The 21,782-nt window shown below is 34.6% G+C and overlaps 1 protein-coding gene across 2 annotated transcripts in view; it reads left to right on the forward strand.

Moving 5' to 3' along the window:
• Positions 1–21,782, forward strand: part of LOC129254958 (uncharacterized) — a 26,599-nt gene continuing 4,817 nt past the window's right edge. The window contains exons 1-7 of one of the 2 annotated variants that reach the window (XM_064107864.1): positions 1–330; positions 3,723–3,909; positions 4,622–4,756; positions 5,335–5,501; positions 11,370–11,532; positions 12,009–12,209; positions 13,122–13,359. In XM_064107864.1, coding sequence (XP_063963934.1) covers positions 72–330; positions 3,723–3,909; positions 4,622–4,756; positions 5,335–5,501; positions 11,370–11,532; positions 12,009–12,209; positions 13,122–13,308 — 1,299 coding nt within the window. In that variant the 5' untranslated portion in view covers positions 1–71 and the 3' untranslated portion in view covers positions 13,309–13,359. The remainder of the gene's footprint in view (positions 331–3,722; positions 3,910–4,621; positions 4,757–5,334; positions 5,502–11,369; positions 11,533–12,008; positions 12,210–13,121; positions 13,360–21,782) is intronic. The other variant, XM_064107868.1, reaches the window with a different exon arrangement.

Consider the following 21,782-nt stretch of genomic DNA (forward strand, 5'->3'; position numbering starts at 1 on the left):
TACTGTAGCCAGATCAAGGCGAAAGGCGATTTTCTCAATAAAAGATTAGGCCTACAGTTCGATAGATCACGATGGAATTGAGTTCTTTGGAAATCAACGAGATAGCGAGTCTAATCGACATCAATGTTATTCGAAAACTTGGATTGCATTTTGGTTTTGAACATGCAGAGATACAGCGTTACGAAAAGACGAATAACCAAAATCCTTCACAATGTATTGGCACCGAGGATATGATGGTTGCCTGGCACAGGAAGGGCGGGACAAGGGAACAGCTCTGCGGGGCTCTCAGAGCAGTTGATCAAAGCAGATTAGCCATCAGAATTGAGAGCGGTGAGTGAAATAAATGTGACATCTCCCCCATGCTGCATGATGTTCAAGCTTAGATAAATAAGAAATCAAGTAGAGCTTAATTTTCTTTTTTTTAATGAATTTTACATAAATGACAAAAACTAGAAAAAAAGCAGAAAGATAATTTGTTGGGCCTTACCTCCAAGTCTGAATTTGCATTTTGTATTAAAACATTTTAAATTTCAATAATAAAAACACAATTACACAGAACATAGAGGTCTAGGATTGGGAAGAACAACATTACCAGATGGTATTCAAAAAGAAAAGGAACTAGCAGAGTTGATGGGACGCTGAAACGTTGCAACCACACTTGGACATTTTTGCACCTAGTCCTAGAGTTTACATTATTGATTTTCTTCATCTTTTCGGTTTATTCATCACTGCTGCTGATTTTGACATCTTATATTCAAACAGTTATGTATAGTATGTCAGTGTATGTGGTATTTACTCATTTTTATTTCTATCCCCAAATATGTGTAAATGGCATTAAATCATTGTTAATCTTGAAAAGAGTATGACCTGCATTAGACAGGAATAACCATCGTTTCTGGGGATTTATTCAACAATTTCTGACATTTTACTATAATCCCCATTCACAAAACCCGTCCCCCGAATTGTCGACCAAATTACACATGCAGGCTCGCACTAACACACTACCGTCGGTGAATGGGGATTATAGTAAAATGTCAGAAATTGTTGAATAAATCCCCAGAAACGACGGTTATTCCTGTCTATGTATTGGTGAGTGAGCCAATGCAGTTCAGCGGAACAACCAAAATACAGAGACTGAAGCTTTTGGTCTAGACCTGCATTTGTTTACTAGTTAACTCCACCCAGAAAGACGTACTTGTAGGATGTCCAGAGAGAGAAAGGCCGTAAGCCTCCATTCTAGGAAAATTCTTAAAAGTTTTGGTCTTCCCAAGAAGCCTTTTTTTAATAAACAAAAATACTTGTTATATAAGGAAACGGAGAGATGCATTAATGAATAGAACAACCTCCCCTTATGTGGTAAAAAGGTCATCAATAATTGTTTCAAATACAACTTGTTATAATTTTGGACTTCAAGGAAAGAGATTTGACCCAGGAGATCCTTTGCTTGTCCTTGTACTTCTTATATCTTACAAGCACTTTGTGTATTTGATGATAAAGAAGCTCTTGGCTAGATAAATTATGTTTCTACTTGTTCAAGATAAGGTCAAACCATGCTTAACATTATTGGAGGAAACAACTAAAATAAGTTTATATTTTGGAGTAAGATTAACAAATTATATTGAGTAGCCTTGAGGGGAATATCAAATATATTGCCCACAACAGAATCATATTGGCCCAAGTCTTTAGATGAGGCCATGAGGGCAATATGGTTCTATTAAGGGCAATATATTGATGTTTCCGATAGAAAAACCAGTCAATATTTTTTGTTATCATCTAAATCATACATCTAGAGCAAAAATCGTGAAATTGGAGATATATGATCTTTTATGGATAGTATTCTATTGTGTTTTGTTTGTATCAGGGGCGAGGCTCTGCAGGTTACAATTATGACATACATGTAACTTGTAAGTAATAATCGCTTTCCTTGGGATGCATGCATTATGACATGTATCTCTTTCCTCGCATCCTCAAGAAAAAGGATGTGAGACGAGGAAAAATACAAAGGTATATTTTGCGCCATCTCTGCATGCAAAGTCAATGTGCACATAAGATCAAGCAAATTACAAATAATATACCTATCCCTCCCCATTATTCATGAAATCTAGAGCAATGCTGTTTTTTTTAAATGACCAGCTCATATGTCTGATATGGTTAATAATGATAATTATTCATAAAATGTGAAGAATTTTTCTCTCTTTTTTCCTTTAATTTTTTCCACCAAATAATGTAAATCATAAGGTAACTCTCTCTAGAATAGTACAGAATTTCAAATTATTGTTGCATAAAGGGGAAACAGTGTCGTCTGGGCTTAACCGGCGATATAGACGATTAATAGCCCTGCACCCACCTCCATGCATGAGTAAACATTACGAACGGTGACCAAGAATCAGTGTCAAGGTCAGTTGAGAGTTCTGTGTCTGGAGAGTAAAGGTCAAGTCAAGTACGTGTTCAGCAGCAACAGGCATGACCTTCGTTGCTGGACAATATTAATTCAGTAAGTGCCTCTCACTCGCACCTACCGGTAATTTATTCATCAATGGCGTTGCGAGCAGGGTTAAATGTGTTTCAATCAAGAACTTAAAAAGTAATTTATACTGCCAAGTAAGCTTCTTGTGATGATGATCACTGGCGTAAATTCAGGCAGTGAACCTAATGTTCAGGTGTCACTCTTCCCCCCCCCCCCCCCGGGCCCCCACTTTAACAGTATGATATAATGTATTTACAGTGTTTTACACAGGTCTGTGATGGGGTTGCAGCTCTGCATACATATCAGATTGGATGTCTGCTCGAGTTTTAAACCCTACATGTATTGCAAAAAGAGTGATTGATTCCTTGGCTCAAGCCCCTCTGTATTGGGCATGCATAGAGTAGTCCGACCTCTCTTATCCGGACACGTTGGGACCAGCACCAATCCGGATAAGGGATTTATCCGGATCTGGGAGACCCAATATTAAATACACGCAGCTGCCTCCGCAATAGAAGCTGCACGTAGTCTATTTAGTGGGCATACACAGACAGTATTCACTGCAGTGTCAGTGCAAATTATAGGCTGTATTTTTACGGAAATAAAATCGATTGGTGGCCAAAACTGTTGGATAATTTACCTGCTCAAATGATTGAGGTATAAATCGAGCATACTTCGAAAGAAAGAGAATGAATGACTCGATGAAACTAAGTTTTACAATAAGATCATCGCGGCGGCTATCGCAGCTTCGCAATGTCAGCCATTGTTACACTGACTGTAGGCTTAAACATGATAGATGGCGCTGTCCGTATTGAGGCCTAGCATTAGCTAGCGAGACATGTGTTGTTTTTCCCGGGAAACAAAAAGAGAACGTGATGAAATGTTTACATTGCGCCCCATTTTCCTGGAAAATTATCCTGCCTAAGTTCTTTCGGTGATTTGGGTGAGATATTTTCATGAAAAATAATGTTGTTTTAGGTAGACTATATTGAAAAATATATGTAATCAAAGGGAGTTTGCCTATAGGATTGAGTTAAGATTGCCATCTCAATTTACTCACGTACTAGATTGAATTTAAAAAAAAAAATCTCGGCAAATGTGCGTCCGGATAATAGAGAGATCCGGATAAGGGGAGGCCGGATAAGAGAGGTCGGACTGTACATACAAAGCTTATTGATTGGTACCCAAACTTTCAGGAATCAAATTTGTATTTTATTATCATTCTCTACAACCCTGTGAGATTTCTAATACAATGCAGGTGAGTTTCGGGTTGCACCAGTTGCTGCACCAGCTGCTGTACCACTTTCTTCACCAGTACCAGTTTTGGTACCAGGACCAGTACCTACACCTTCGGGTATGCACAATCCTCCATGTACAGCCGTGAAGCAACAGACTGGAGAGCCTGAGGCAGCTTTACATGCACAGTCTTCTAATAGCAATGATAGGTAAGTAAAACGATGAATGTTGTTACTGTATTTTTTTAATTTTGTATATGCCCGAATTAGTTAAATTAGTTAATGACCCTACAAGCCAGAACAACAATGGACTTACCAATGTCAAAGTATGAAAATGCTGGCTAAGTAGGTATATATCTTTCTTTGTTAGTGTCAAGAGAACAACTCGGAACTACTGCTCACAAAAGTTTTTTATGTACTTTTGTGGGGTTTCTGTTTTATCAAGTACATGCTGTTTCTTATCCTGTACATTATAGTATGCCATTTTTACACTAAGAAAATAAATAAGCCTACATTTAACTTCACTGAACTGAACAGCAGAGTTTAGTCAGTACACACTGACTGGTAGCAAAAATTGCTAACAACTTAAATTTTGTGCAATGTATCCACTTTTTGCTTATAAAAATTGGAACATTCCATTACACCTGGCAGATTTTCAGATAATGGTACACAGGTACACATATAAAATATATCCAGATAGGATTTCAATTATTTAATAGTTAGTCAGCTCTGAGTAAGGATTAACCACATAGATACATGAACATGTAGTACAGCTTAAAATATTGTCAATTTTTTAAATGTTATTAATTCTAAACATGCCATAGGAATTGCAGCTCTATGGGAAGTATGTTGGCTAAAAATATTTGAAATATATACAGAGTCATCTAGACTCTTGAAATTCTTTATCTTCTGCACTGTATAGGCCACATAGAACAGGAAAGGTAGCAGCAAGTGTTGATCTTGAAAGAGTTATACCAAATATTGCACAGGATATTCGGCAAGATCAAATTAACCAACTTGGTCGTGCTCTTGGTTTTAGACAAGCCGAAATAAAAAGGTGAGCAAATATAGTGTTCGTAGAATAATAGTAATAATAATAATAATAATAATACATTGGATTCAAATCATGCTAAATCCATTCTATAGAGTGCTCAAGGCGCTTGTCAAGAAATTTTGGATAATATGGGTATTTACAATGTGTAAAAAAAATTGTATTTAAGCTATTTTTTAAATGATTGCTAGATGTCTCTTCATTGAGACTTAATAATTATAATGGTAGTGATAGCAGAAATGGCATTTTACTTTGCTGTCCTTTTTTATGGCTTATTCAGTATATATATATTTGTTGTGGTTATTATCATTATTGGAATTACTCAGATATGAATCAACAAACATCATAGCAGGCAATTTTACAGCATTTAAGCTACTTTTAAAATGATTGCTGGATATCTCTTCACTGAGACTTAATAATTGTAATGATAGTGATAATAGCATTGTAATTTGCTGTCCTTTTTATGGCTTATTCAATATATATATATGTTGATATATATTGAATATATATATTGAATATATTTATTTCATATATATATACATATATATATATATATATATATAAATATTATTGGAATTACACAGATATGAATCAACAAACGTCATAATGGGCAAAGTGACAGTGACAGGTACCAGAAACATGCTCCATGACTGGAAGTCAAGAACGTCTATAGCAAAGCAAAAGGATGAGCTAAGGCAAGCACTTGTGGAATCGGGGTTGACAGAAGTTGCAGACGAGCACCTACCACTGGGTGAGTGTTGGGATGGCATAGCTGGGATCTCTTACATAGAGTAGTGTGGCCCATTTTTGTCTCACCTGCATAGCAGAGTGAGACTATAGGCGCCGCTTTTCCGACGGCGGCGGTGTCAACACCAAATCTTAACCGAAGGTTAAGTTTTTGAAATGACAGCATAACTCAGAAAGTATATGGACCTAGTTCATGAAACTTGGCCATAAGGTTTTATAATCAAGTATTACTGAACATCCTGCCTGAGTTTCAAGTCACATGACCAAGGTCAAAGGTCATTTAGGGTAAAACTTGGACATAAGGTTAATCAAGTATTACTGAACATCCTGCCAGAGTTTCAAGTCACATGACCGAGGTCAAAGGTCATTTAGGGTCAATGAACTTTGGCCAAATTGGGGGTATCTGTTGAATTACCATCATAACTTTGAAAGTTTATGGATCTGATTCATGAAAATTAGACATAAGAGTAATCAAGTATCACTGAACATTCTGTGGGAGTTTCAGGTCACATGATCGAGGTCAAAGGTCATTAAAGGTCAATGAACTTTGGCCAAGTTGGGGGTATTTGTTGAATTACCATCATAACTTTAAAAGTTTAATGGTCTAGTTCATACAACTTGAACATACGAGTAATCAAGTATCACTGAACATCCTGTGCAAATTTCAGGTCACATGATTAAGGTCAAAGGTCAATGAACTTTGGCCATGCTGGAGGTATCTATTGAATTACCATCATAACTTTGAAAGTTTATGGATCTGATTCATGAAACTTGGACATAAGAGTAATCAAGTATCACTGACAATCCTGTGCAAGTTTCAGGTCACATGACCAAGGTCAAAGGTCATTTAAGGTCAATGAACTTTGCCCATGTTGGGGTTATTTGTTGAATTACCATCATATATCTGTAAGTGTATTGATGAACATCTTGTGCGAGTTTCAGGTCACATGACCAAGGTCAAAGGTCAATGGACTTTGGCCATGTTGGGGGTATTTGTTGAATTACCACCATAACTATTGGTATAGTTCATAAAACTTGGACATAAGAGTCATCAAGTATCACTGAACATCTCATGCAAGTCTCATGCAAAGTCAAAGTTCATTTAAGGTCATTGAACTCTGGCCATTTTAGAGGTAATTATTAGATTGCTGTCATAACTTTCAAAGTTTATAGATATAGTGTATAAAATGTGGATATAGGGGTAATCAAGTATCACAAGTTTTAGGTCACATGATCAAGGTCAAATGTCAATAAACGTAGTATTGTCTCATTATATGAATGGTGTTTTTTGTTAATAATTATTTTATAGTAGTTTTCAAAGTCAGCACTGCTGCTATATTGAATCGCGTGATGCAGGTGAGACAGCCAGAGGCGTTCCACTTGTATTTGATACTGTACCATGTGAGTAAAACAAAAAAACTTGACACCTCTCAAATCCCCAATTTTATGAAAAAAACATGTCATGAACAAATAATTATTTTATATGGCCTGAAAGACTGAAACACTATAACACAGAACGTAGAATGTAGATTATAGACCAAGGAAGGACAAGAATACCGGACAGGGTTAAAAAAAAAGAAAACAGTTACTTACGTTCCGGGAGGGGTGGGGGGACTTCCATTGACGAGTGGGTATCATTTTAAGGAGATATTGTGCCCAGGAGAGTGCTTCGCTTGTCCATGTACTAATTCTGTAAAGTGCCATTATTACAGTGTTCTTGTCAGAATTCCCCATTAGATGTTAATGAAAGCCAATAAGTTAATAACTTTAAAGGGAAAGGTAACCTTGACGATAAGTTGGTTTAAATTTAATAATAAAATTAGAGAAAAATATTGGTGTAAATCAGTTTTGTGATGTCGCCCTTGAGCAGTGCATCCATATATGATATGACTTCCCCAAATGCTGTTTTCTCAAAAGAATTAAAGGTCATTTTATTTATGCAGTAGATCATCAGGCACATCATTTCATCTCACTAACAAACAATTCCCGGGGGGGGGGAGTCAAATATATAGCTGTACACACGTGACCAAAAAAAAACATGTTTAAAGGGGTGTTTTTTTCAGTTTTGGACGCGGGCACTCATTAAGGGTATCAAAAACACAGATTTTCACAAATAAGGGTGGTTTTGAAAGACTGGTCAATGGTCAATTGCGGGTTCAAACGTATTTAGGGTATTTTTTCTAAGACCAGCCAAACGTGTTAAGGTTATGTTTTTCCCCAAGCTTTTTCCTCAGGGCTTTTTCCTCCTTGTTTCTGAATAATAATAATAATAACGGTTATTTATATGCGCTATACACCAAAAGTATCACAGCGCTTACAATTGTCAGAAGTAAAATATAAATCTTAAGTAACAAAAAAGTATAGAATTGTATACATTAAATTGCATCAACTATAGGTGTTCTCAACTGCGCCAGATGAGGCCTGGTGGCCTCTTGCTTGCTGCTTCGTTCACCAACAATTTAAGGGACAAGCCCGATCAGCACATCATTCACAGAAGCTCTAGTATAGCAATTGAGGCCACCAGGCCCCAGATGGGTTAGCCAAGTCAAACCAAACAGTGATAGCAAAAATCATCAAAACAAATACATATTTAATAAATGAAAATAGAAAACTAGATAGTTGGAAAAAGATATGACTTGAGTTGTCGTTTGAAAGATGATATGGTTGGTGTTGTACGGATGGTAGAGGGAAGTGTATTCTAAAGTCTAGATCCAGCTATACTAAAACGTTTTTCTGCTATGGAGAGGTTTGTTCTCAGAATAACAAGTTTCGTGGTATCATTCAGGGAACGTAGATTACGAGCAGGTGTGTAATGAGCAATTGTGTTTACAAGATATGAAGGACCAGTACCGTTAACCAATTTATAAATGTACAGACAAAGTTTGAACATGACACGTTGAGAAAAAGGGAGCCAATGGAGTTCCCTAATCAAAGGAGACGTATGTACATTGCGACCTACTGAAAACACTAAACGTGCGGCACGATTCTGAACACTTTGAAGTTTTTTCTGATCTTTAACACAAAGAACTGAAAAGAGACTGTTACAATAGTCAAGTCGAGAAAGTACAAGTGCCCTAACTGCATGATGGCAAGTTTTTTCATTGATAAATCTTCTAATGGTCCATAGATTCTTAAGATGGAAATTACAGGTACGTACAGTATTACTGACATGAGATGAGAGTGTAAGGCACGAGTCAATACATATGCCAAGATTCTTAACTTTAGAGGATAGTGCAATTTCATTATCACATAAATTGAGTTTTTCATTGGATAGATTTTCATTTAATTGATTTTTCCGACATAGTACAGTGAATTCAGTTTTAGAAACATTTAGTTTGAGGAAGTTTGAAGTCATCCACATGTTTATCTCAGCAATACATAAAGAAATTCTTTCCAACACTTCTTGCATACTTGATGGTGAACGAGGATCAAACGCATCATATAATTGAACATCATCGGCATAGATAAGATTGAAAAGATTGTGCTTACGAATGACAGTTGAGACAGGAGTGATATAAACATTGAAGAGTATAGGGCCCATAACAGACCCTTGGGGAACACCGTATTCGGAGCTGAAACTTGCTGTGATATTTTAACACGGGATGTCCAGCCAGTGAGATACAAGTGCATCCATTGTAGAGCAACATTTGTCACCTTGAAATTTGATTCAAGTCGTTTTAACAAGATCTTGTGGTCAACCGTGTCAAAGGCTGCACTCAAATCCAGAAGCACAAGAAAAACTGCCTTTCGTTGGTCGAAGTGAGATAATGTGTCATTTTGAAACTTTAGAAGAGCAGTTTCAGTACTAAAATTCATTTGATAGGCTGATTGCATAGGATCGTATAAGTTGTTACTGGTGAGGTATTCAACCAATTGAGACGCTGCAGCTTTCTCAATAACTTTAGCTACAAAACTTAGATTACTGACAGGTCTATAATTTGGCAAAAAGAAGCTGCTGAAAACTGCTTATCTAATAAAAGAGAGCCAATGGAGTAAATTAGAAAGTCAAAAAGGGGCCTAAGCTTTCGATCCTAGCAGAATCTTTGTCGGAGGCAAAATGACAAACATATGAAGTGGAACAACCATAATATAGACCACAAACAAGCTACAGCAACACTAGAAACAAGGAGACAAAAGGGGCATTAGTGAGTAGAGAAGACCAATCAGGTTAGTGAAGGGGATGAAAGAAAAGGAGAAGGCAGACACAAAGGGAAGTTAGTGTAAGTAAGGCCAGTAAAAGACCTCAAGCCAAGAGGGTTTAAGATAATGAGGCAGGCAACATCAAACAGGATCTGGAACAAAACAGTGATAGAGGGATGAATAACAAGAGAATTAGTGAGAGGTGGGTCAAACAGGTTACAAAGAAAGGCATAATAAACTGGTGCATAAGAGTGGGGGAAAAAGGGAATAGAATGGGGAACAACTGATAATGTGCAAAAGACATATAAGTATATATGATAAAGCATTAAACAAACTAAGAGAAGAAGGTAAGTGTAAATATGTATCTATAAGTGATATGTATATAAATATATCCAAAACAGAAATGTATATGAAAAAGTATAAATACACAAATGGTGTAACTGATATTGTGATCCGCTAGGTGTGACGGGAAAAAAACAAAAGACTATATAGTAGGGAAAAAAAAAAAAAAAAAAAACCTGTATATGTGAAAAAGAGGAAGCAAATTGCCTAAAAAGGTAAAAAAGGTAAAAGGTCTATAATTTTTCAGATCTTGATAATCTAGTGTAGTTTTCTTAAGCACAGGTGTGACCTGAAAAGTGTTCAGGTTCTTCCTGATTGTGGTATTTTAACCCTAACTGCACTGGGGGTATGCAATACCCATGAAAACCCATGCGTGTGTACAGTAATACATTTGACTGCCCCCCCCCCCCCCCCGGGAACAATTCCCTGCATCATGTTTCATTAATAAATGGAATTTATTGCATAATAATATTATATGTATTATGGTGGAGCTGCTCACATATTCATCAAAAATAAAAAATAAAACATTTTTTTTTAAATCCTAATTTCCTCTTATTATAGAAATTGAACCCCCTCCCCTAAAAATTTTTCGAAGACCTTTTTTTTTGTTTTTGTTTGCTTGTCAATTTTTTTGTGGGTAGGAAACGTCCAAAGACTAGTGGTGGAGACCTTTTTTTTTTTGGGGGGGGGGTTGTCAACATTATCATTCAGTTTGAACCCCCCCCCCTTAAAATCATGTGTAAGCTACTGCTACAAGTACAAAGGTACACAACTGACATCACACAAGGCTCACTATTATCTTCTTTTAAGTTAAGTATGATATGTTAAAACCATGCTTTACATTATTGGAGGAAACAATTGAAAAAGTTTATATTTTACATAGTAAGATTAACAAATTATACTAATTCATGAAATGTGCAGTTCCATTTTCCCCTCCAAATAATGTAAATCATGGGTTACCTCTCTTGTGAATAACACATTTCAATTAAGAACTTAAAAGTTATCTCGATCTATACTACCATGTAGAAGGAAGCGTAGTATATGGTATGTTCTCTGGCATAAATTCATGCAGTGAACTGATTGTTCAGAAGGGATGAACTAATGTGTCATTCTACACCCACTTGAATATTATGATGTCATGTATTTATGCCTGTGATGATGGTGCAGCCCTGCATACATACATGTATGAGATTGGATGTCTGCTCTAGTGCTAGTTCTTAACCTATATTGCAAAGAGAGTGATTTATTCCTTGACTCCACCCCCTCTGTATTGGGCATGCACAGAGAACATGATACAAGGCTTATTGATTCATGCCCAAACTTTCATGAATAAAATCTACATTTCATTTTATCATCTCAACAATTCTGGGGGATTTCTGTTTCAATGCAGGTGAGTTTCGGGTTGCGCCAGTTGCTGCACCAGCACCAGTTCCGGTACCAGGACCAGTACCTACACCTTCGGGTATGCACAATCCTCCATGTACAGCCTCAAAGCAACAGACTGGAGAGCCTGAGGCAGCTTTACATGCACAGTCTTCTAATAGCAATGATAGGTTAGTAAAAGTATGTGTTTGATTTGGTTTTATTTCTAAAACAAATTTCAAAGCCAGAATAAAATGGTTAATTGACCGTACAAGCTAGAACAATAATGGACTCTAATGTAAGAAAACGCTTGGTCGCGAAAGTTTTTTTATACACTTTTGTGAGGTTTCTGTTTTCGCTAATATCTTATAGTATTCCAATTTTATACTGAGAAAAAAAATTGAAGTTCACTGAATTGAACAGCAGAGTTAGTAAACATTGACCAGTAGCAAAAAATTGCTAACAACTAAAATTTTGTGCAATGTATCCACATTTTTCTTATGAAAATTGTCAGATTTTCAGATAATGGTACACATATAAAATATATCCAGACAGGAATTCAATTATTTTGGTTAAATAGCTGAATAATGATTAACCAGATAGATACATGTAGTACAGCTTATCAATCTTTTATCATGGTATTTAATTTATTCTTAACATGCCATAGGAATTGCAGCTTGATGGAAAATACATTGGCCAAAATGGAGTCTTTGAATACTTCTGTACTTTACAGGCCACATAGAACAGGAAAGGTAGCAGAAAGTGTTGATCTTGAAAGAGTTATACCAAATATTGCAAAGGACATTCAGCAAGATCAAATTAACCAACTTGGGCGTGCTCTTGGTTTTAAACAAGCTCAAATAAATAGGTACGTAAATATAGGGTTCGCAAATTCAACACCCATTTCAAAAAGTCATGTTTTTTTTTTTCAATTTCAAAACATACTTCATATTTTGGTACCATTTGGCTCTAATTACTATAATATGTAAGCTCTTAGTTTTCTTAGAGTTACCTTTAAGTGGTTAGGCATTATCAAATAATAAATGTTGAAGCTTCCAGTCTATTGATAGAAAGTCTTTTTGTTTCTTTTCTTAGAATAATAATAATAGTAAATTTGACTTTTATCATGCTAAATCTACTCTGTAGAGTGCTCAAGACGCTTATCAAGAAACTTTGGGTAATATGAGTATTTACAATGAGTAGCAAAACAGCATTTAAGCTACTTTTAAAATGATTGCTAGATATCTCTTCACTGAGACTTAATAATTATAATGATAGTGATAATAGCATTGTAATTTGCTGCCCTTTTTATGGCTTATTCAATATATATATGTATATATGTATATATGTATATATATATTGAATATATTTATTTCATATATATATATATATATATATATATATATATATATATATATATATATATATATATATATATATATATATATATATATATATATATATATATATATATATATATATATATATATTGTAAAGAAATGGATGAAGAGAACACCGGCGTTCAAAGCTGGGGGCCCGGGTTCGATTCCCGGCAGAGACATTTTTTCGGCATCACCAATTTTTCCAAAGGGTAGATAGCTCTGGGGAACCTTGATTTAAGCTACGCCTACCATTGTTCTCTTCATCCATTTCTTTACAATATTTAAATAAAAAGAGTTGCCAAAGCTGTTGTACATGTATAACTTTACACATATATATATATATATATATATATATATATATATATATATATATATATATAAATATTGGAATTACACAGATATGAATCAACAAACATCATAATGGGCAAAGTGACAGTGACAGGTACCAGAAACATGCTCCATGACTGGAAGTCAAGAATGTCTATAGCAAAGCAAAAGGATGAGCTAAGGCAAGCACTCGTGGAATCGGGGTTGACAGGAGTTGCAGACGAGCACCTACCACTGGGTGAGTTTTGGATGGCATAGCTGGGATCTTACATAGAGAAGTGTGGCAAAGTTCATTTGATATTATACTGAGTGAGTAAAAGAAAACTTGACACCTCACAAGTCCCCAATCAAGGAAAAAAATGTCATGAACACATAGGCCCGAATTCACAAAGGTGGTTTTGAAAACCCACGATTGAGTCCATGGTTTATGCAGAATTTCTGTATAAATTACGCTTAATTTAGCGCGTATTGGGCGCGTGTATAAAAAATGTCCAATGCTGATGCACGTTTTTGTCACAGTGCGCCAAATTGACGCCTGTTACCATGGTTAGATACGCTATTTTATTTATGAGTCCACTGTCTGAAGAGTGGACTCATTATTGAAAACAGTGGACTCATGAATAAAATAGCTTGGATAACCACAGCAACAGGCGTCAATTTGGCGCACTGTGCAAAAGCGCACATCAGCATTGGACATTTTTCAATATACGCGCTAAAATAAGCGTAATTTATACAGGAAATCTGCATAAACCATGGACTCAACCGTGGGTTTTCAAAACCACCTTTGTGAATTTAGGCCATAGTCTTTATATTCGACCAGAAAAAGTATCTTCTCCCAAATAATTCAATACCATATTTATGTAGTATTTGTTAATGCTTGGATAATAAGGAGGTATTTTTTACTGTGATATAAAATTTGATTTGTACCAAAGTTAAGGCAATCCAGATGCCAATGATGTCATTATCCTACATGAGTTAGTAAATGTATTTGCGAATCCCTTTTCAATTAATTTAACTTGAGAATTGATACTAAAAAATGTTTATTGAATAATTCTAATGTTAATTATTGAAAAGGTGTAGGATTATGACATAATTGTCATGTGTATTCATTCATTGCAGTCATCATAGCAAAAGATACATTGTTTTAAAATGTCTTTCGAACATGAAAATCCTATACAGGACCTTGTCCGTTGGATCAATGTGTGCATTACTCGACCTGTTTAGTTCTGTACATAAACAGAGATCAGCGAAAATGCTATGAAATATTAAGATACTGATATTAAAAAGAATACAGAAATTAACATACCTATAGTTACGTCCAAGATTCATACTTTTTCCTCTAAATCTTGAGGGAGAATATTTCATGATCGGAGTAATTATACTCTAGTGATCAGTCCACAATCTTTTTAGCGATTTTAAGCTGATATAGCAACGCTTATCGTATGCGCTGTATACTCTGTAGATTATAATCTGCATCATGTAGTGATACATAAATTTTTGAATCTCTCTCTTTGTTTGATATTCTCTTTGAAATGAATTGTACTGTTTATAGGTCTATTACAGTCATGAAGATATCATGTTGATATTGTTCATTCATGAAACAATTATTATAACCATTATTACGTATTGACAAACAATAGATGTTTGAGATAATACACACATTGTAATCAGCCTAAAGTCTTTGTTTCAGTTTTCTTTATCAATTTCCAAATCTATCCGTGAAGGACTAATGCACTGAAATCTATATTATTGCAAAAGGTCTATAACAGCCATTCTCAATTACTTTTTTGGAAGCGCCACATTTCTTGTTGAGAATCTGTAATGCTCCACTATCCATTACGCAAACCAGCAATGTATCAGCGGATGGGGGGCCCAGAGGCCCCTGGTGGCGTGGGGGTCGAGGGGGCAGAGCCCCAAGAAGTTTTGGAATATGAGGCCTTTTAAATTGCCCAGAGGGGTTCTACTTAATATCAGAAGAAGAAATACAAATGCCAACAAACTACACAATATTAAAAGAAAAATGACCAGTGACTTTTTCACAACATACCAATGATACCACTAGTTCAGACTGTTCTGCACCAGATCTATTGGCTGAAGCAAGTGGCGTAATGAGTAAAAAAAAAAATGAGGGGCTAGATATGGCAGCTGAAGCAAAAATATTGAACTTTTCAATACAAAAATCTATATTTTGACATAATATTAAGATAATACAATATTTCCCTTTTCTTTCCTTTTCTCCTCTTTTCTCCTTTTGTTTTCTTAGCCGTGTAACACTTGGGGGCCCCCAATCCCCGCCCCCATATGTACGCCAGTGGCTAAAGTTACGTTCCCCGATTTTGCAAGGGCTGAAAATTAGGCGTTGCACTGCACTAGCGCCCAAACTGCCCCTCTACAACTGACGTGCAGTATCATTCATTCAGTTCGTGTTAAGCAAGAGTGCATGCAGGCAATCACGGCAGGCAATACATCTGAGCATACATGTATTTCACTTTACACCTTCGGATTTTAATCGGCACCGGAAACAAATTTTCTGCTTGTTATGCCCCAAATTCATAATTTTTTTATGATCAGGATGCTCTTTGAATATCACATTATTTGATATTTAACTCTTAAACAAAAAGGATACTCTGGAAATGCAACATTTCTCGCCGTTGAAATAGAAATCCTACAAACGGGGTTTTCAAATCACTTGTGTGGCACATAAACTTTGTACAGCATAGAATAAATAAAAAGAACAACATCGATCCTCTACAATAGAGGTTATCGAGTGCTAAATTGGACAAAATTTGAAGAAATCAATTAAGTGTCAAGTAAAGAGTTTTTTTTTTCTCTTTGTATTAAAATGATCACCAAATCCTTATTTCCAGGTTTCTGGTAGATACATTTTTATCTCCCTAATTTTTCTTTATTTTTACTTTTTTATACCGGCTCCCAAGCGCCACTCCGCAAGGCTCGGTGCGCCACAAGTGGCGCGCGCGCCACCATTTGAGAATCCCTGGTCTATAAAACTCCGCCTTTTCCCCGTCAACTAAAGTATAAAATTGGATAAAAGAGTGAGAAGTTCATAATCCATATCCTCTGGTTTGAGTAAATGCATACTGAAGCGTCTGATATAATAAGCATAAAGTACTATCAAGAACAATGTGTGTATTACTATTACCATTTTTTTGGAATTGCCATATATGTAAGCCAGCGAATATAACATGTAATAACTACTGACCCTTAGGAAACAAATCACTAAAACTACCATAGTGATTAAAAGATTTCACCACTTTCTCCAGAAAGTCGTGGTAGAAATATTACATGATATAGATAAATTCCACAACTGAGTCGATATCTCTATTATTAGTACAACTCTTTTACAGGAGAAACTAGATTCACTTGAAAATCAAATCATTGATAAGAACATTATTCAACTGTCGCTCTTTCTTTCTTTATGGAAATGCTACAGAGCTAGATTTTCACATTGCACCTTGTAATATCATTCGCCACAAAAGCATGTATCAAACCAGGTGAACACTATTTTGAATAAATCGTTTTCCGAAGTGAATAAGACATCCTTTTTGCAGATGAGCTCCATTATGCGTGCACGATAATTCTGCTGTTCTTACTATATACTGTTAACATAATTCTATGGCATTTTATTATTAATACATTAATACATTTTGATATAACGCTCAAACATAATTGTTCATGCTTTGATCGTTATGTAAGTTCAATCTAATCATTGACCGATGAACTGGGTCCTTAAATGCATGTTATGAGTATCGATGGTGACTGTCACTACAGAGACGATTTTAACACGGTCAAGTGATTCCCTCTGAATTGTACTATTTTTTGCCTGAACTCGTACCTGATTCTTTTTCTTATGGAATGTTGATATTTACTACATGTAATTCGTTAGTGTGTATTGCAATCCACAAATCAATTAAATTACATTTCAACTGAATTCAGGTATATGCAACTTGCAGAGTACATTATAGAGCAGCTGCCAAGTAACTAACTACATCGTCTCACATTTCGATGATACATGAAGTTACTATTGAGCTTTTGTTTCGTTGCCGCTTTTTAAACATGTAAAGATTGCGTTAGAGTTAGGGTTAGGGTTGACTGTGTTCGCCGGCTCGATATACGTTCTTGTGTTCGCAAACTCAAAGCAAATTCTTATTCATTTAGTCTCACTATTTTAAATAGTGGATAGTCTTTACCACCTTCAAATTGTATACTGCACTTACAGTTTAATACTAAAGTGTCTTCTTTATTTTATAATATCGTTTTTTTTTATGTTTGGCAGTTTGACGTTCCGTTCAATAATTGCCATAGAATGTTAGGTAATTCAGATGTTCTTCCTAAGCTCCTTTATATTTTTACATTTCTTTTTTGCTGTTGTTGTCTTGAATCATTTTAAGGCATCTGCCAAATGGACCAAAATTACTTACGACTTCTCAGGCAAAATCCTTTTACCTTTTTTTCACATGGATCATCTATCATGAATGCTTTGAACATGTTGAATATGATATCAGATAATTTGTAATTCAAAAATTAAAAGATTGGATCTTAATGAGTTTTGGATTGGAAACGGATCCGTTGTTCGGTTGGTCGCTGTTTGCGGCCCTTCAGTGCTGGATTTGTTTTGATCCTTGATATCTTAGGTATACTTGATATATTTAATTCATCCATTATTATTTTGTATCATGCTCAATTTATTTTGTTCAACGTTTAAGCATAAAAAGAACATTATTGATGTACTACTTTCATATATAATATGTATATTTTTGTGTAGATACGATTTAGACAACCGAAGTCCCACACACACAAAACAAAATATTTTTGAGACCACATTGTAACTGCTTTGTTCCCTTCAATATTAGAATTGTTCAAACATGACTACATGCACTCTGCACCACACCCCCGACACCTTCCCTTGCGCTTGGTCCTTACAGGTGTCACCTACCTTTTCAAATGAACTCTAATTTAGATGAAATAGACCAAATAAATAACATTAACAGGAATGATATTTAAAATTGCTGTTATTATACCTCCCAAGAATTTATATCAGCTTTTGAATCAAATGATAACGTCAATAATCTCAGTCTTGTACACTTTAATTCAAGAAGTATTAACATAAATTTTGACTCTGTAGAAACTTTTTTAAATTCCCTACACACGTTTTCATTTTCAATTATTGGTGTTTCTGAAACTTGGCTGAGTTCACATTCCCCAGACATATATAATATACCTAATTATCGCATGTTACATGCTGATAGAAAAAGAGGCAGAGGAGGAGGTGTGGCAATGTATATGAACTCAAAGCTAAAATACAAAGTAAGATCAGACATTTACATTAATGACATAGAAACTCTCTTTATCGAAGTAGAAAACAAATTTGGTAAAAATATAATAGTAGGAACATTATACAGACCGCCTATTAACAACATCGGCAATTTTGTTGATAATTTTGATAAAGAACTTGAGAAGATATCACGTGAAAATAAACAAATATAATAATGGGCGATTTTGATATTGATTTATCAGATATTTTATATAACAAACCATCTTATAATAATTCTAATAAAGTGAGGAATCAAAATAGCAGCAATAATGCAAACATATTTCTCAATATACTTTCCTCATATGCTTTTCATCCTTGCATTGATAACATACCTACTAGAATAACGTCCACGTCAGCAACATTTATTATATTTACAAATTCTTTTAGCAATGATAACAATAGTGGAGTTTTTACTTATGATATTACGGATCATTTGCCAATATTTTTTATTTCTTCAGAATTTAAAGTAAGTGTAAATAAAGAAAAAATTAGGAAAACATACAGGAAAGAAAATATAAAGACTATTTCAGCTTTGATTGAAGATTTAACCAATGAGAAATGGAATGAAAATTTGGAAGAAAATGATGCAAATGTTGCTTATAAATTGTTTATTGATAAATTCACTCAATACTACGATAAAAATATACCACTTATTCAAAGCAAGAAGCGTAGAAATGAAATCAGAAATCCATGGATTACTCGAGGAATTTTACAGTCTATCAAAAAAACGTAATAAACTTTATAAATCATTCATTTCTAATAGATCTGAACATAATTTTATCAAGTATAAAAAGTATTGAAATACACTCACCGGCGTAATTCGATCTTCGAAAAATAAACATTATTCAAAATGAATAAAAAACGCAAAAGGGAATTTGAATGCAACTTGGAATGTCATAAACAAATTAATAAACAAAAGTAAACCCCATGATAAAATTGAAAAACTTGAAGTTGAAAATAAATTCTTTACTGAACCTTTTGAAATTGCTCAAGCGTTTAATCTTTTTTTCACGGGCATTGGTCCTGACCTGGCTTCAAAAATACAGAGTGATGGTAAGAATTTTCTGAGTATCTCTCCGAGCCCAACTCAAATACAATGTGTTTTATTCCAACAGATCAACATGAAATACTTAAATTAGTTGAAGCCTTAGCATCTAAAAAATCTAAAGGATATGACGGAATCAGCACAAAACTTTTAAAACATGTAATATACAGTGCGTCCCAGAAAAAACGAAACCGAGATTAAGCGATGATTTATCATAACTTAATCACAAATACAATAGACAAATGACCTACCAATGTAAAGCTTAGAATCTCCTCTTTCATCTAGATTATTCCTCATTCACGAAAGAGTGAGCAAAAACAATTTGAAGAAAGGATACCAAAAAGTCATTTGGCGGGGGGTATCTGAATTTCAAAAAGAAAATCACATGCCTAAAAAGTTCAATATCTGCTCTTTTATTTGATACCTTAATCACAAAAAAATGGTCAAGAAGCAAAAAAGTTATGTTCCCTCGAAACAATGCTTGTATTTCCATAATTTCATTAAATAAACGTGTTTTCACCGGTTTCCCACAGAAGCTATATCGCATGGTTAACAAAAAGACTTAATGCATTGCTGATCGTCAACAAAACAGAGTGTCGAGTGAGTTTGAACGCTAGCCTGAAAAACCTCTTCATTTTATGAAATTATTGAAATTCAAGCCTTATTTCAAATAACCAGAACTTTATTATTTCTTGACCATATTCTGTAATTGAGGTATCAAATTAAAGAGCAGATATTGAACTTTTAAAAAATGTGGTTTTATTCTTGAAACCAAGATACAGCCCGCCAAATGGTATCCCCTCTACAAATTGTTTTTGCTCACTCATGCGTGAATGAGAAATAATCTAAGTAATTTCAGATGAAAGAGGAGATTCTAAGCTTTACAATGGTATGTCATTTGTCTATTGTATTTGTGATTAAGTTATGATAAATCATCGATAAATCTCGGTTTCGTTTTTTGTGGGACGCACTGTATAGCATTGTCTTCTCATTAGAACATATCTTTAATCTATCTCTCTCTACTGGCTGTTGTCCCAATTTATTAAAAATAGCAAAAGTAGTCCCAGTCTACAAAAAAGATGACCAGACTAAAGTTACGAATTATCGTCCTATATCACTTTTACCATGTTTGTCAAAAATATTGGAAAAAATTGTGTACAAACGATTGGATTCTTTTTTGTCATTACATAAAATTCTTACTCCAGCCCAATTCGGCTTTAGAAAAAATTTCTCAACCGATTTTGCAATAACTGAATTACTTGATAGTGTTGTTAACTCTCTTTCAAAAAGCAAAAAGAAGTCCTATAATCGCTTTATTTATGGACCTAAGTAAAGCCTTCGACACCATTGACCATAACATTTTATTACATAAATTATATAATTATGGAATACGTGGAGTTGCCTGGTCATGGATTAAAAGTTATCTTTCAAATCGACAACAATTCGTCTCTATTAATGATATTAAATCTCCACTGTCCTTTCTTAATTGTGGAGTGCCACAAGGTTCGATTTTGGGACCACTTCTGTTTTTAATATATATCAATGATATAGTAAATTCTTCCCAAATTCTTTCGTTTATTTTATATGCTGACGACACCAACATTTTGTTATCTCACAGAAATTGAGATGAATTGATTAATAAAATGAATTTGGAATTAAAAAATGTTTCGTCGTGGTTTAAATGTAACAAGTTATCCTTAAACATAAGTCAAACTCATTTTGTTCATTTTCAAACTACTCATGGGAATGATGATTTTTCCCAAAACATTCTAATTGACAATGAGCCCATAGATAAAAAAGAATATGTGAAATTTCTTGGTATTACAATAGACAAACATTTATCATGGAACCAACACGTAAGCAATATATCCTCATCAATGGCTAAAGGAATTGGAATATTATACAAATTTAAAGTATTTTTTGCCAGAGCATTCCCTTTTAATGATATACAATGCTTTGGTACTACCATATATTAATTATTGTAACCTTATTTGGGGAAACTGTAGTAAAACTAACCTTGAACATTTACTTTTATTACAAAAGAAAGCTGTCAGGATCTGCACAAAATCAACATATCTTTCACACACTGATCCTCTTTTTTTATTGTCTAAAAACGTATAAGATGTATGATATAAACACTTTACAAATAGCTATTTTTATGTAGAAATATCATTACAAACTGCTTCCTCCTGTATTTACCGATTTCTTTTCATGTAATAACAAATTACATTCATATCACTTGTCAGAATATTCACTTAGACAATCCTAGAACACTATTAGCACATAAAACACTTAGACATCATGGGCCTGACATATGAAATACATTGCCAAATTCACTCAAAAACAATTAAGATT

This window comes from Lytechinus pictus, chromosome 2 (assembly GCF_037042905.1).
Source record: "Lytechinus pictus isolate F3 Inbred chromosome 2, Lp3.0, whole genome shotgun sequence".
Lineage (NCBI taxonomy): Eukaryota > Metazoa > Echinodermata > Echinoidea > Temnopleuroida > Toxopneustidae > Lytechinus > Lytechinus pictus.